The sequence below is a fragment of the Sciurus carolinensis genome, chromosome 13 (genome assembly GCF_902686445.1).
Source record: "Sciurus carolinensis chromosome 13, mSciCar1.2, whole genome shotgun sequence".
Classification (NCBI taxonomy): Eukaryota; Metazoa; Chordata; class Mammalia; order Rodentia; family Sciuridae; genus Sciurus; species Sciurus carolinensis.
The window spans coordinates 73,008,870-73,023,460 of NC_062225.1; the positions used below are offsets into that span (position 1 = coordinate 73,008,870).

Consider the following 14,591-nt stretch of genomic DNA (forward strand, 5'->3'; position numbering starts at 1 on the left):
CTCTGCACCAGCTCTAATGAGTTTCTGTCATGTTCTTCCCTTTGCTCACAGACTTCCCACAGCCCAGCGTGCCAGGATGTGCTGAAATTCATCAGTCAGTGGTGTGGAGGGCTCCCCAGCACCAGCTTTTCCTTTCAGTGATTGGTAGAGCTGAAGAAGAGTTTGGGCCTCTCCTTCATTAAAGTTCTATAAGATATTGATATCACTGTATTCTTTGATCAGTCACCCCCAACACCAGCACAGTGCCCTTTCCCCTTAAAAGGAATTATAATCAAGTAGAAAAAAAGAGAAATTCTTTTATTATAATTATATCATCTTGGTGTCAGGGCCCCTTGTTTAGTGGAAAACACTTGTGGACTGAGCCTTGGAACATCACCTGCCTGATAAAGGAAGAACCAATCCAGGTCAGAGAGGGGAGCAGCACAGCAAAGAAACAGCCCTGGTCCCAAGACCACTTCCATGTCCCTTCCCTAACCCAGGCTCCCACTCTTAGGGCCCTTTACCTGTCCTAAACCCAGGTTTTCTGTGACTCCTGAAGTTCCTGATGTTGATCTAGTAGCTGCACATTTTCCTGCTGTTTACATTTAGGAGGTTCAAGCTCTGTCATTTCCTCTAGCTGCAGGAGAGGGTGGAGTTAGTACCATGGCCCCGAATGATACATCAGCTCCTTTGCAACACAGACTGGCTGTGTTGAATGAACCTTCTGGTTTTTCTTCCTTACCTGCCTCTCAAACCCTTCCTTCCTGCAGGGCCCAATTCCACGTAGCGTGAATGCCGCCATACAACAGTAACCAGATAGAGCAGCCTCAGCGCCAGACATGAACAGAGAAGGGATCCAGAGAGCCAAGGCTGTATCCTAAAAGCAAAAGTAAGGGTAGGGGCTAAGTGACAGGAGCAGCCAATAGGGAAATTAAAAGAGCAGGACCAAGGCTTTGAATGGCAAGAAAACACTCACATAGATTCTTGTGGGATCAAAGGGGCAGTCAGTGTGTCCAGACCCCTGGTCCAGTGGGATGGAAGGATCCAGCAATCCTGGATGGCAGTCAGCAATAAGGCGGCGACCACCATTGGCCACAGTGAGTGACACAGCAAGGAGGAGACCCATGAAGCAGGCGGCAGACAAGAGCATGTTCACTAGAGCCAGGGCCAGCAGAGCCCAGTGCTGGTAGAGCAGAAGATTAAAGTGAGCAGCTTAGGCCTAGCTAAGTCTGCAAATAACTAGAAAGGTTTTCTATTTGAGGCTCCTTCACATTGAAAAAGTCAGTCCCTCCGCCTCACCCCTCAAGCTCCAGAAGTCCCCTCTCACCAGTGGTGAACGAAGAAGGTTCTTGGATGCCAGCAGAGCCACAAGTCCCACGGAAACGCTCTGTGGAAGATACCAAACCTTTGGCCCACTGGCTCTCTGCACGTACACCCCGCCTTCCCCGCCTAAGGCCCTCACCAGTAGCCCTGAGCCCACGGAGATGACATTGGCGGTAGTGTACTCCGGTGTGACAGCACCACGGGGGTTGGCTACGTGCCGCAGGACGGTGCCATGCAGCACGGCCCCCAGCAGCAGGTTCACGTGGCCCACCAGGATCAGCGCTAGGCCCACGCGCATCAGCCGCCGGGGCCCGTGGGCGGCATCTGTAAAGCAGGGTGGAAGGGCCGACCTGAACCAGAGGGGCCGGCGGCAAGTAGGGCCAGCTACCACCTGTAGGACAGGCTAAGGGGTCGCAGGGAAGGGGCGGAAGTTACCAAACGCGCAGAGGCGGTAGCACTTCATCCTGTGGGCCGCGCTGCCGCCCTGCGGCTCTACCTGGACCTGGCCCCGGCCCCGCCCCCAGACTTAGAGCCCCGCCCCGCCCCCTACCTGAGGCCCAGCCTCTAGGCCCAAGGAAGCTCTACCTGGTCCCCGCCCTCTCCACCTGAGACCCGCCCGCCGGGGCTTTGATCTGTTGCGCTGTCCCGGGAGGCGCAAACACACACAGTTTTAGCAAAAAGTAGACTTTATTACAGCAGCAACTGAGGCGAATCGAATGGCCCCCCAGGGCCACCACTGCAGCACCACCTTTCTCTCCCGCCCATCCGCCCCAGCGGGATTGTAGAACTCGGCTCCCCCAGTGCCCATGGGCCTCCTGTCCACACAGGCTGGGCGGAGCCGCCAGGTCAGCTACTGGCCCCCAGCTAGAAGGCGGCTGCTGAGAAGGCCCAGGCCCACGTCTGTGCAAAACAAGTAAACAAAGTGCAGAGGGGAGGAAGAGAGGGGGAGGGGAGCACGATGCTCAGAACCAGGGAGCCCTCAAAGCCCTCCTGAATGATAAAGGAGTGAAGGGGCTTCACAGGGTAATACTGATTGGGGGGAGGGGCAGGAGGGCTGCAGCACATCCAGGGACAGCTACAGCTCAAATAGGGGCCTGGCCCGAGAGTGAGCTCTAAGAGGAGACGGTGACAGCGGCTGAGTTGAGGGTGCTGTTCCTCGCAAAATTGAACTTGTTCAGGGTCTCCTCGAGCAGGGAAGTCAGTCGGCTCTGGTCAGCCTAGGAAGAGGAGTTCAGTGAGATGGGCTGAGAGAGGAGAAGGCAGGGAGGCAGCCAGGGAAGGAAGGCAGGCAGGAACTTACCTCACTAATGAAGCCCAGCTGCACCAGCTCAGCTGCCAGCTCCGGGATATTCTCATCTGACAGAGCAAAGGAGGGTTGAGTACAGTCTGGGAGGGAGGGACATGGAGCTCTTCAAATTTTAGGGGCTAAGACAGTCATTCTGTGGGAGCAATATTTTACTGCCTTGTCACTTTCCCCAACCTCAAAGTTAAGGCTCATAGGCCCTCCAAGCGAAAGGAAAGACTCACTTGGCATTAGGTCACAGCTCAGGTGCCGGTTCAGTTTGTCCTCCAGCTTCAGCAGAAGTGTTAACTAAAGAATAAGACAGTCAAAAAAAATAAGGTTCCTCTTCCCTCACCCTCTGGCCACCCAGTCCTGTGCAGGCCTGGCCCTGAGCCTTACGTGGTGTTTGACTCCCTCTTCCACTGACTCAATGTTGCACTGCATCAGCACCACCTAGGACAGGACAGACAATTACTGGAATAGAGATCAGTCACACCCTGGAAACTTTTATAGGCCATAGGACAGAAATGCATTCTTTTCTCTAAAAGGTAAGGCTTATTTTTTAGCTGTCCCTTCCCCAACAACCACTGACACATTCACACCTACATAGCTCCCACCTTGCGAGTTTCCACCTCGGCTGGCTCAGGTGTTGGAGTCTTGACAGAGGGGGGAACAACAGGTGATGTCACCTCCTCCTGCTGTGGTTGCTGGGGCCGAGGCAGACCAAAGGCTGTCAGAGGGTAGATCCCATTCCTGCAAGGAGGTAGAGACAGGTCACATGGGCTCTGGAATGCCTTAGGACACCTGCCACTGCTTCCTCAAGGAAGCCTGACTCACTCTTCCCTTACCTGACATCTTCAAGGAATTTGTCTAATTCCAGAGCAGGTGATTGGGAGTACCTGAAGAAGAAGAAAAAGATAATGGAAGAATGGGCAGTTTACAGAGCCTCAGAGTGGTAGTGACCAATTTGTCTCTTTTAGACCCTTTCAGTTGGTTACTCACAAAGTCTGAACTGCTTCTCTTCCTGGACCTGCAGGGATTTCAGCCAGTACGGCACTGGTATCCATGTTTTTGGTGATTTCCTCCAGAGCATTCTCTGGGATCATGTCTATAGGGCATGATGAAGCACAATGTTATAAATAGTGTCACAGAAGGAATAAAAGCACAGGGGTAAAGACTTCCTTTGAAAATATTAGAAGAAAGAGAGCATGCCAGTGATAGTTGGAAGAAAATTTCTAGTAGGGTCAAAGGGACTCACGTTGGTGACCCACAATGCAATGGGCAGCAAGGAGTTTGAGTGAGGGCACTTCAAATAGTGCTGGGTGGAAGAGAAGTTCTCTGGCTGTTGGTCTGCGTGCAGGCTCAGACTGCAGGCACTTCTGAATAAACTCCTAAGAAAAGAGAACAAAAATTGGAGCAGGCACCTGACAAGCACCCCACTGTGTTCATCTTTATAGCTCTCATTACACTGAGCACAAGGCTTTGCACACACTAGATGCTAAGCACTTGTTGAGGAAACACTGATAAAAGTACTTAAAAGGGGTTTGAAAATATATCAAAGATATCATTCACTGTCTTTCTGGTTTTAATTATTTTTCTACTCTCCAACCACACCTTTTTAAATATTTTTCAAACTTAGTATTCTCTTTTTTCTTTTTGGTACTGGGGATTGAACTCAGGGGCACTCAACCTCTGAGCCATATCCCCAGCCCTATTTTATATTTCATTTAGAGACAGTCTCACTGAGTTGCGTTGTGCTTCACTGTTGCTGAGGCCAGTTCTGAACTCGCGATCCTGCCTCTGCCTCCCAAGCCACTAGGACTACAGGCATGTGGCAGTGCCACAGCACCCAGACTATTTCTGCATTTTTAGCCCACTTACTGCCTACCTTTCTTCTCCAATCCTCAATAAATTTAGTTTCACCCTTCCCAAACCTTACCCTTGTGGAAATATTCACTTTATTTCCCAAGCCTAGTATCACAATTTGCTTTGTCCACCACAATCACTGATTCCACTGGATTTCCCATGCTTTCTTTACCATCTAATAATTTTTTACCTCCTGGAGGTCCCATGACAATTAACCTGCTTTCTTACTTCAGTCATGAAAGGCCAACAAGGTCACATACCTGATTTTTACCACAATGTCAACTAGAAACTTACTTCATACTGTCCTCAAGACTTGTACTAGTTTTTCTTCTTTTCTCTCCTGTTCCCCATTATACTTCTCCAATGGGTTACAGACTAGTCTTGTCCAGTCTCTACTTACTGTAATCAGTCTATCTACCGATTCATAATTCTTAGGTCCTTTCAATAGATCATTATTTCCAGGAAACTTCTCTAGTTAAACTATAAGTAGGAAATCCCAAATGACAGATTTGATTAATTTGAACTGATTATTTGGCTTTAAAATGTCAAGATGGTTGTCTAAGAGTATTTAGCAATTGCCTACATTAACCATCAAATTAGTTTATTTCCATTTAGACACACTTCAATTAACATGCAATTTTTAATCCCAAAATTACCCATCTTAAAGTCGAACCTGTATGTATGTATACAAAAACAAGGTAGACACCTCTTAGGGAAATTTTAAATTTTTCTTTCTTTTTCTGCTTTATATTTTCTTGCTCTTAGAAGAGAGTCTAGATAAAGAAAAATCTGAAGACATTTGAAAGTCAGTTAAGAAGGGAGCAATCCTGAAGAGCCTTACCCTCTGTAAAGAGTCTTCTAAAAGCTGGATGGCACTGCTGATGGCTTCTTGTGGCACATATGAAGACTCTCCATTGCCCTGAATCTCCAGCACTGCCATCTGTAGTAAGGAGGAACCCAAAGGAAAAGGAGAGACCTAAGAAACCAGTGCTCCCACAATCACTCCAAGACCAGTACCTTCTTTGTCCTCCATTTCCCCCTTTTGTCTTCAAATGTCACCCTTTCTTTTTCCCCCCCTCCCTTCTTCAGTTCCTCACCTCCAGTGCACACATGCCAAAGGAATAGATGTCCACTGCTGTTGTAACATTAGTGACTTCTAGGAAAACAGAAAGGACTTAGTGAAACAGAGAACTGGAGACAAGGGGTAGCCGATATGCCTTTTAAACAAAAGAGAGAAATACTTTTGTATGCTAGTAAAAGAAGACTAAGTTTTCATTGTATTACCACTGTACCTCAGGTTATAAAGTGCAAAACCAGGGCACGAGGACAGGGTAGAGAAGCCAGAATGCCTCACCTCCATACTCCGGTGCAAAGAAGTGTAGATTCTTCTGCTCTTCCCGACAAGTCTTCACATGATTGTTGATAGTGTCAGGAGCCACTGGGAGTATGGAAGATACCCATAATCTGACCACCATCAACAAAGCACAGTCTCACTCCAGACAGAGAGGCCCCCAAAAGCCAAATTTTTCCTGAAGTCTCCTTTCTAATTCTTAGCAGACACAAACCTATCTCCTTTCCCACCCTGAACTACAGACCACACACATGGTTTCCACCTACCTCCCTCTTTTTCAAGCCCACTGTTTCTCATCTAAGGTCCCAAACTCAGAAGCAACAAAGGCTTTAAATTACATAACAGACACTACCTTTGGGCTGGTCAAGAAGAAACATGTCTAAGGGAAAATTTGCACTTGTGACCTATTCACCTTTCCCTAGTCCCAAATTTATTTAATCCCTCATTCCCACAAAAATGTTCGGTTTTCTTTCTCATCCACCCTGGAATTTAAAGTAAAACCACAGGCAGCCCTTCCTAATCTGGGAGGATTGGCAAATTTAGGAACTTAAATAAAAATGATAAAGAAGCATTAAATGTAAGTGAAGAACTAGCCTCCTTCTTACCCACGTTTGCCAGAAACTCGAGAATAGCTCAGAATTAAACCAAAACCCTTGCATCAGTTTTATTTTGAGTCCACCAAAACTTTTTAGACCTCTGTTCTACTCTCTTTATTTCTCGACACTGCCTACCACAGGGCTGCTGGAGGAACCAGGGCCAGGCCCGATTTGGACTCACTCCAATCATAACAATGATTACAAGTCACAAAGAATCTGGGAGCACAGCATGATTTGGGGAACCAGCCTGATGATGAGGGGGAAATGAATCTAGGAGTAAGTGGCCAGCCAGGCAGAATCCACAGGAAACAAGCAGGTTATAGAGGGGCAGGCAGGTAGAGGGCTGGCAGGGCAGAAGCTAAGCAGGCAAAATTAGGCAGGGGAAATAGGGGACCAGGCCTTGCTCCCACGACTGCATGCACTGGGCAGCCGCAGAGGGAGCAGAGGGAGCACAAACAGAGCCCCAAGTGGGGCAGAGGGAGCTCTCACCATTAGCAAAAATCCTATGAAAGACTGTTGGGAACAGAGCAGCCCGTAAGCGGGAGGGAGGAAAACAGAGAAAAGTTGTGAGCGATGGAGCAGCCAAGCCCCAGACAAATGGACACATAAACACACGAACACAGCACACGGAAATGCTGTACACTGCACACAGATACACAGCAAATGAAAGCACTCACAGCAGGCACAGCCTGGAACCTCCTCTGGTTGGGTCTGGCCCCAGGGGCTCATATCAGATCTCACATCCAATTCTTGCCTTTCCCCAAGCTCCTATCAATATCTCTGTATTAACCCCAATCTCCCTCCAAAAATGTTCAAAATAATATACCCTACCCCATCTCCACTAATTGGCTGCTCCCTATGAACTACCTCTAATAAGATCCTATCTCTTATCTTTAGCCCACACCTCAGAATTTTGTTCTCCCCCATGCTTTTCATCTTACCCCCTAGTTCCCAAATTCCCGAGGCTCCCCTGCCCAGAACCTCTCCCTCCCCTCACCAGAGCCAATCTTGATGAGTCCGTTGTGCTGGATGAAGATGGTGTCACAGGTCAGGTTCCCATGGATGATGGGGGGGTCACAGGAGTGCAGGTAGCTGTGGGGGCACTGGGCTGTTAGAGGGACCACTGGGAAATTAAGGGCAGGGGGAACCCAAGGGTTAAGAGCAGCAAGGGCCAGGTCTCCTGCTGGTCACCATAAAGATAATTCCCACACTCTGAATCTCCGTTATGCTTGATGATTTAAATAGATACATAAGCACTAGGAGAAAGAGGTAGGAGATAATGTTGCAGTTAAGGCAATAAAAGGAACCCTTTACAAGACTCATAGGGGGCCTAATATGGACAGTATAAGACTCAAAGAAAGTGGGGAAAGGCAGAATAGAACAGCAGAGTAGTGCCCTGCAATCTGGAGGAACTAAATTAGGAAATATAGGAAAGAAACTAACCAGATATTACTTACCTTAGAGCAGAGAGAATTTGTGTGCACCAGCGTTTCCAAGCCTGGAACAGAGTTTGGTTCAAAGGTCAGCAATAATTCCCTCTCTTAACCCTTCCACCAGTCTCTCCATCCTTCCATAACCTCCATAATCAGATTTATAATTAATACAATTTTTTAAAAACCCCAAACCAGCCTAAAACTTGGCCCTCCCTTCATACTTTTTCATTCATGGTCTTGTGGTTCTTTTTGGTCTTCTTCAGAAATTGCTTAAGACTCCCAGATGACATGTATTCGGTAATAAAAATGACCTGGAGAGGAAAAGCATTCACTATAAGGCCTTACAGTAGAAATGATCTCTTACCTGGAAATATGTATTACATTTGTAATTTTTTTGCAACTTTTTCTCCTTTTGTTCTTAGCACTGTTTCTTTGGTTAGACTGAATAGCACCATGAAAACTACTCAGCAATAAAATCTATGGGATGAAGGAAGCAAATATTCACTCATTTTTTGCTCTATCTATATCCAGACAAAAGGCATGGTGGCAGCTGAAGCCCTACTTTCACCACCACAGTAGTTGATTCCAGTTGTTTCAAAACTACCCAGTTTTAATCTCTGAGCATAAAAAGAACAATAAATGTAGCTAGTCTCTTGTAATAAGCTCAGGAAATACCAGGAAAAAATTCTTACCCTGGCCTTGTTCTCTTTAATGTCAGCCCAATACTTGTGAAATTTAACAATGTTGAGATGTTCCAACTGAATCAGATTATCAAATACAGCACGGACCTTTTCCTGGAGCAAGGGAGACAGTGGGATAAGAGATTTCACAAATCACTATAATAATCCTGAAAAGCCATTCCCCATTCCTGCCCAGAAATAATCTAACCCCAACATGCTCTCCTCATAACCAGCTTCCTGACACCTATTCCTCTTTAGCACCACTATTCTAATGCCCATCCAGTGGCATCCTTTCACCATCACCTACCTCCTGCAGTTTGTAGTTCTTTCGCTCAGAGAACTGTACCTCATTCCACACAACCTCCACACCCTCCTCTGTATCCATGGCCAGGTATGCACTGTCGATACCTGGTACATTCCGCTGATTCACCTGAGAAGCAATTCAAATAGAATTCAAGTTACTCCCTGACCTCCACTTTAAAACTCCATATGATCCTCCCCTAACCCCCAACCTGTTGAAGTTTGGTCTGCACCTTTGAGACTGCTCCACCAGTCCTTATCTCTTAGAAGATAGGATTTTACTTTTACTTTACTGTCCTAAGAGTAACACCATCATCTTACCTCTTCTCGCCTCTTCTGCCAGCGCCCACAGGGTGACTCTTCCAAGATCTCAGATTCATCTTCACTTTCTTCTTCTTCCTCTGGGGAAGCAGCTGAGGTTGTAGAAGTCACGGGAGGTGACACTGATGTCAGGCCAGGAGCTGAAGATGAGGATTCTACTTTTGGATCTGAGCCACTGCTGAGTACTGTCTGCGACTCCCCCTCCGACATGCTGGAACAAACACTCAGGCCTGCATTCATTGGGTGAGGACAAAAAAGAGAAGATCAAGATAGATCAAGAAACATTAAATAACCCTAATAATCTCATCCACAGGTTCAAAAAAAACTAAAACACGTAATTCCCCTTGTCTCCTGCAAATCCCAAACCAGAATTATTCCTATCTAAATACTGAAAAATTAACTACTCTAACTCTACTCAGCAGAAAGGGAGCTATCTTAGTTGATGACGACTCATTCAGGAGTGATAAACACAAGATTTATGGCAGCATAACCCCCTTAGTAAGGTTCAAAATAGCAGAATCAGGTGCCCCATTCCTTCTTAGCAAATACTCATCCAATAGACTTCCCTTTGAATCCCCATGTACCCGTGTTTGCACTGTGCTCAAGAACCAGGACACAGGGGTACTATTCAGAACAAATGATTCCAGATTCCAAAATGCTCTACTAAGCCAGCCCTAAGGCTAAACCTGTACCACCCTCAGCCAACATATCTATTTAAAACCCTCAGCTAATTTACCCAGATGGAATTAACCTTGGCTTTCACTATCCAAACCCTCCTATACACAGAACAAACCTGCTGGCCCATGGTGAGACCAACCTTGGGCCAGGTGACTTAATCCCTGACGACCTGACCTTCCCTATGATGTGAGAGTATGGCAAATGGGTATTTGACCAGCAACATTTTTAAAAATTTATTCATTCAACAAATGTTTAGTAAGCACTTGGTGTGGATGACACACTGGGCAGGTGCTTTAGATACAACAGTGAACAAAATAAATGAGATGTCCATAGTTATGAAGTCACAAAATCAAGGCAGATCTAAGACTTTAAGCTTCCAGTTTTCATTTCATTCACACTGCTCAAAAGTTCTGAAGTTTCCATTCTCTGGGGCACTGGATCTGACATAGATATTTCTTTTGAGTACAAAAAACTCAAGAAACTTTTATAGAAAAAAGTTATACAGCATAACATTTCTTCAGGGGCATGGCTACTTGAAGAAAAAGTTAAATGTCATCTTCCCATGCAAAAAGTCACAGGATAACCACTGAATGTTATTCTTCACCTCTAAGAACAAAGGCTGTTGGACCTGTGGGCTTAAGGGGTTATTGTTCTGTATTAAAGTAATACACTGGAAAGTAAATTTGCTCCTCAAAGTCATTTCAGAATGCCAGAAGTCTCCAATCAACATTAATCTTTTAAAACTCTGATACCCACTTCTGCCAATCTCTCCCCTAAGGTACAAGGATGTTCAATCCAAGTCAGGAGACTTTTATTAGATGACATTCTAGTAAATATCAAGGAATAAAAAAGCACTAAGGAAAAAAAAAATCTGACAAGATATTCTTTCCTCATATTAATTTCTAGGTCCTTTCCTATCGTAGAAAGATTCAACTCAGTCAGCCTAGAAAGTTACTATAGTATCTGCATGTTTTAGTAATCAACCAGAAAAGTTGGGTTAGAGATTTTATTTCTTCTTCCCCTTAAAAATAAGAACATCTGTATCAATACAGTTACTTCCCAAAGCAGCTATATTCACTGAATGCGTCTATATGAAGTAAAATTGCTAGATTAAAATAGGAAATACTAATGGAATTTTAATATAGAAAGGCTGTAGCCAATGGGATCTGAAGAAATTTCTGAACCCAGAGCACAAACAACTAATCCACTTGGGTTTCACCATAGGAGAAACCAAACCTTCATCAGTCAAAGAGTTAAATGTCCCTGGAATGTTCTTGTCTCCCTCCTCCCTAGTCTTGCTCCAGTAAGGAACATGAAGGCAGAGCCCGAGATCTTCCAGTGCCCCACCTACTGATTTAAAAAACAAAACAAAACAAAACAAAAAACCTTTACAACACTGGGAGTTCTGCTTCAAGGGTGTCAAGAAGCTCAGTAAGATCATATGTGGATCATAAGGATCTCCTGGTCGCCTCCAGCCACCCTGAGGCGTTCGGCTGGTTCACTTCAGCTCAGCGTCGGCCGTCCTGCAAAGTTGTTCTTGGGGCCTTTCATTACTAGACTGCAAGCCCTCTCTGCACGTCAACTTCTCCAGCCGCCCGCAGCCACAGACCCCGGTGGTCCTCACCCTAAGCAGACTGCAGAAAACCTCTGAGGCCCGCAGAACCGTCCGGTCGGAAATAAAGCAAGCTCGAGGGAGGAAGCTGGCCCTCAGAATTTCACACTCCAACAGGTCGCCCTGCCAGGGTCAGGAAGCGCGCGGCTGCTGGGGCGGGAGCCCTGCCTGGCGGGCGGAGGAGCGCGCAGCGGCCACCTCATCAAAGGCCAGCCCCGCGGCGCCGTCAGGCCGCAGGCCACGCCCCCGCGCCTTCAGTGCGCCGCCCCGCGAGCAGGCCGGGCCGGGACGCCGCGCTTCCTTCCGCAGGCCGCCGGGCCTCGACCGCCGCCCCCGCGCCCGCCCACGCCACCAGCCCCGCCTCTCGCAGCCGAGTTCCAAGCGAACGCCGGGGTCTGCCGACCCGCGCCGGCAGAATTCCGGGCCGCTGCCGCCGCCACACCAGGGAGGCCGAGCGGGCAGGCGAGCCGGAGGGTGGCGACAGTGGAGATGAGACGGCTCTCGCTCAAGAGGGCTGGGCCCAGCCAAGCCTGGCTGCCGAGTGAGCAGGGCCGCCTGCAGCACCGGCCGGCCGGGTCCCACCGTCCCGGGGCTCAGGGGCGATCCCTTGGTCCTCTCGCGAGCCCCTCCCTCCCGGCCCTCATTCCCCGGGCGCTCACCTCCCGACTCCGCGCCCGCAGTCTGCGCTTCAGCTCCAGCTCGGGTTCCGCGGCCCAGGATCACAGCGACTCCCTCACAGCTGCGCTCCGCAGCGCAACCGAACTGCGGGCCCCGCCCTCGCGGCGTCCGGACCAACAGATGGGCGGTGCCGCATCGCCGCCAGGTTTCCATTGGACAGGGCGGTGGGGGGCGGTGCCCCAGATGGTCGCTTGCCGGATGGTTTTCAGTCCGGTCTCCTCCCCTTGTGTCGCTCCCGCATATTCCTCGCCGAGGGTTCGGTGTTTTCAGTCCCAACTGAAGCTTGTCTCACTGTCCACCCCTCCGCCCAGTCCAGGTGCCCTCAGTGATTGTGCTGGACTAGGGGAAGGCCTTCTTCCTCCTCCTGAAGGCGCCATGACAGTTCTAATCTCACGAAAAGACAAAAGGATCGGAAGACATAGCTTCCATTCGAGGGCAGAGCCCACCCACTTTCACTATTTGGGGACGAGACAGTGCACATCAGTTCTTCAGGAAGCTTTTAAAAAAAATCAACGCTGAAAATTGATAGTTAACGCTCTGCGTAACACTTTGTCAAAACTTGGCAAAAGGTTCTCACAGATCTTATCTGATTTGGTCCTCACAAGAATGAACTCATTGAAGTTATCTTTGAAATTATTTAATGATAGTTGACAAATGCAGAAAAAAAAAATAGAGGCCTTACAGTATTTACAAAATTAAGTTGGTAAATGTAGCCTGGTGTGGTAGCCCACGCCTGTAATACCAACTACTCGGGAGGCGGAGACAGAAAGACAGCAAATTCGAGGCCAACCTTTGCCATTTAGCGAGACCCTGTCTCAAAAAGGGCTGGGGATATGGCTCAGTGGTAGAGTGCCACTAGTTTCAATCGCCGATACGGATGGTGGTGGGGAGAGCTAAACCTAGAGTCCCAAACAAACATTCATGAAAACCTTCCTTGAAGAGCTGCTTAGAAAGAATTTAGATTAGCTGAGCGAAAATGGAATGAAAAGATGATAGATTCTGCGTGAGCCATTGATCTGTGAAAACTAAACGCAGAGCTTCAGGGATGGAAATTCGTTCTGCCATTATAAATTAGCATGGAGGGAGGAGGATGAATCAATCATTCGAACTCGGGAATGTCATAATCACTAAATTTCACGTCCTTAAAGAAACTCTCCAACCCTACTTCATCGGGAGAAAGGAAATCTGGTAGAAACTCAATTTCTCATCTTTTAACCTCGAAGTATTTGTTTTAAAAACTCTTTCCCCCTTCTTTTACCTTTGAGAGGACTCAAACTCCCTTTTATGATTATGATGAAAGTTATTCTTTTGCATTTTTTCCAGAAAGAATGGAATCACGATGTTATAAACAAAACAGACATGTGGTCATTTGTATCAATAAGGGCATTAACAACTCAAGAAATCTCATCAATGCAAAACTTGAATATGTTTTCCAACATTACAGAATTTCAAGTTTGTCTTAAATCTATCGTGTTAAAATTCAGCATTCAAACCAGGCATGGTGACACACACTTATAATCCCAGCAACTCAGGAGGCTCACCCAGGAGGATATCAAGTTCCAGGTCAACCTCAGCGATGTAGCCAGACCCTTTCTCAAAATGAAAAAATATAAAGGATTGGAAACGTAGTAGTAAAGAGCTCCTGGATTCAATCCCCACTGACAAAAAAAAAAAAAAAAAAAAAAAAAAAAAAAAAAAAAAAGAAAAGAAAAGAAAAGAAATTCTGCATTCATACATTAGAGAGAGTGATGTCTGGTAACCAGGGACCCCAAGTGGACACAGGTCAGGCACCTGGAGCACAAAGGACACATTCTTCATTTCCCTCAAATTCATTATAGGATGATAGCTATGATTCTCAAATTGTTAGAGTGATGCTTAGGGATGCATGTTACCAGCTCTCAAAAGAGAATTTTGTGCTCTCCTGCTGTTTTTTTGTCTCTTCTGCTGCCACTGTCTCATCTGGGTTCTCTTGACAGTTCATCTCCAGGGTTGCCATATTGGAAGTCTCCACCTTGGAAATCAAATAAGTTCATATCTTCCAAATCTTGCAGTAAAACTGATGTTCCACACAGATGTACAATGGATATTTTGCTTTTTTGCATCCCCTGCATGAATTCCACCTGTGCTCACCACCTCTTTGAGAATGGTATAGTGGTGTAGTGATAATCTGGCATCACTTTTTCCAGTAACAGGTAGGACAGACTTGGGAACAGCCAGGACAGCAAGGGATGGACCTTATTTTGGATTAAAAAATGCACTTACCTACCAAATTTAGCATACAATTTCAGAGTTCAGGTTAAGAATCTTTGTTCTAATCTAAAGGGAAAAATGTTCCTCCTCCTCTTCCAGATTAACCTTTTCTTTCCATGAGTTAGTAAGCAATTGGAACAGCTGACCTATGGTAAACTTTCATTAAATATTAGTTTATGTCATCATTATAGTTTCTCAGTCTCTTCTGTCTGGGGTTCAGCATTATCAACCTTTCCCTTTTA

General features: G+C 46.8%; 3 protein-coding genes across 4 annotated transcripts in view; 1 reads left to right on the plus strand and 2 right to left on the minus strand.

Annotated features, from left to right (window-relative positions):
* Ift172 (intraflagellar transport 172) overlaps window positions 1-200 on the plus strand; it is a 35,809-nt gene extending 35,609 nt beyond the window's left edge. The window contains exon 48 of the mRNA XM_047523023.1: window positions 52-200. Within this exon, the coding sequence (XP_047378979.1) occupies window positions 52-141 (90 nt within the window). The 3' untranslated portion in view covers window positions 142-200. The remainder of the gene's footprint in view (window positions 1-51) is intronic.
* A 78-nt stretch (window positions 201-278) lies between these two features.
* Window positions 279-1,811, minus strand: Krtcap3 (keratinocyte associated protein 3). Its single transcript, XM_047523025.1, has 7 exons — window positions 1,738-1,811; window positions 1,442-1,626; window positions 1,307-1,366; window positions 956-1,162; window positions 722-856; window positions 504-616; window positions 279-380 (listed from the first exon to the last, which is right to left on the minus strand). Exons 1-6 carry the CDS (start codon window positions 1,763-1,765, stop codon window positions 509-511), a joined length of 723 nt encoding a protein of 240 aa, XP_047378981.1. The 5' UTR covers window positions 1,766-1,811; the 3' UTR covers window positions 279-380; window positions 504-508.
* A 144-nt stretch (window positions 1,812-1,955) lies between these two features.
* Nrbp1 (nuclear receptor binding protein 1) lies at window positions 1,956-12,199 on the minus strand. Of its 2 annotated transcripts, XM_047523411.1 has the most exons (19): window positions 12,081-12,199; window positions 9,132-9,361; window positions 8,818-8,940; window positions 8,523-8,624; window positions 8,052-8,141; window positions 7,855-7,895; window positions 7,395-7,489; window positions 6,887-6,910; window positions 5,805-5,888; window positions 5,548-5,606; window positions 5,292-5,390; window positions 3,843-3,975; window positions 3,587-3,692; window positions 3,433-3,483; window positions 3,202-3,337; window positions 2,984-3,037; window positions 2,830-2,893; window positions 2,603-2,658; window positions 1,956-2,519 (listed from the first exon to the last, which is right to left on the minus strand). In XM_047523411.1, the coding sequence occupies exons 2-19, from the start codon at window positions 9,339-9,341 to the stop codon at window positions 2,415-2,417; spliced, it is 1,632 nt and encodes a 543-aa protein (XP_047379367.1). In that variant the 5' UTR covers window positions 9,342-9,361; window positions 12,081-12,199; the 3' UTR covers window positions 1,956-2,414. The 2 variants fall into 2 exon arrangements, with proteins under 2 accessions (XP_047379367.1, XP_047379368.1); XM_047523412.1 differs by lacking the exon at window positions 6,887-6,910 and having other exon boundaries at window positions 1,957-2,519.
* Between the last annotated feature and the right edge of the window lie 2,392 nt (window positions 12,200-14,591).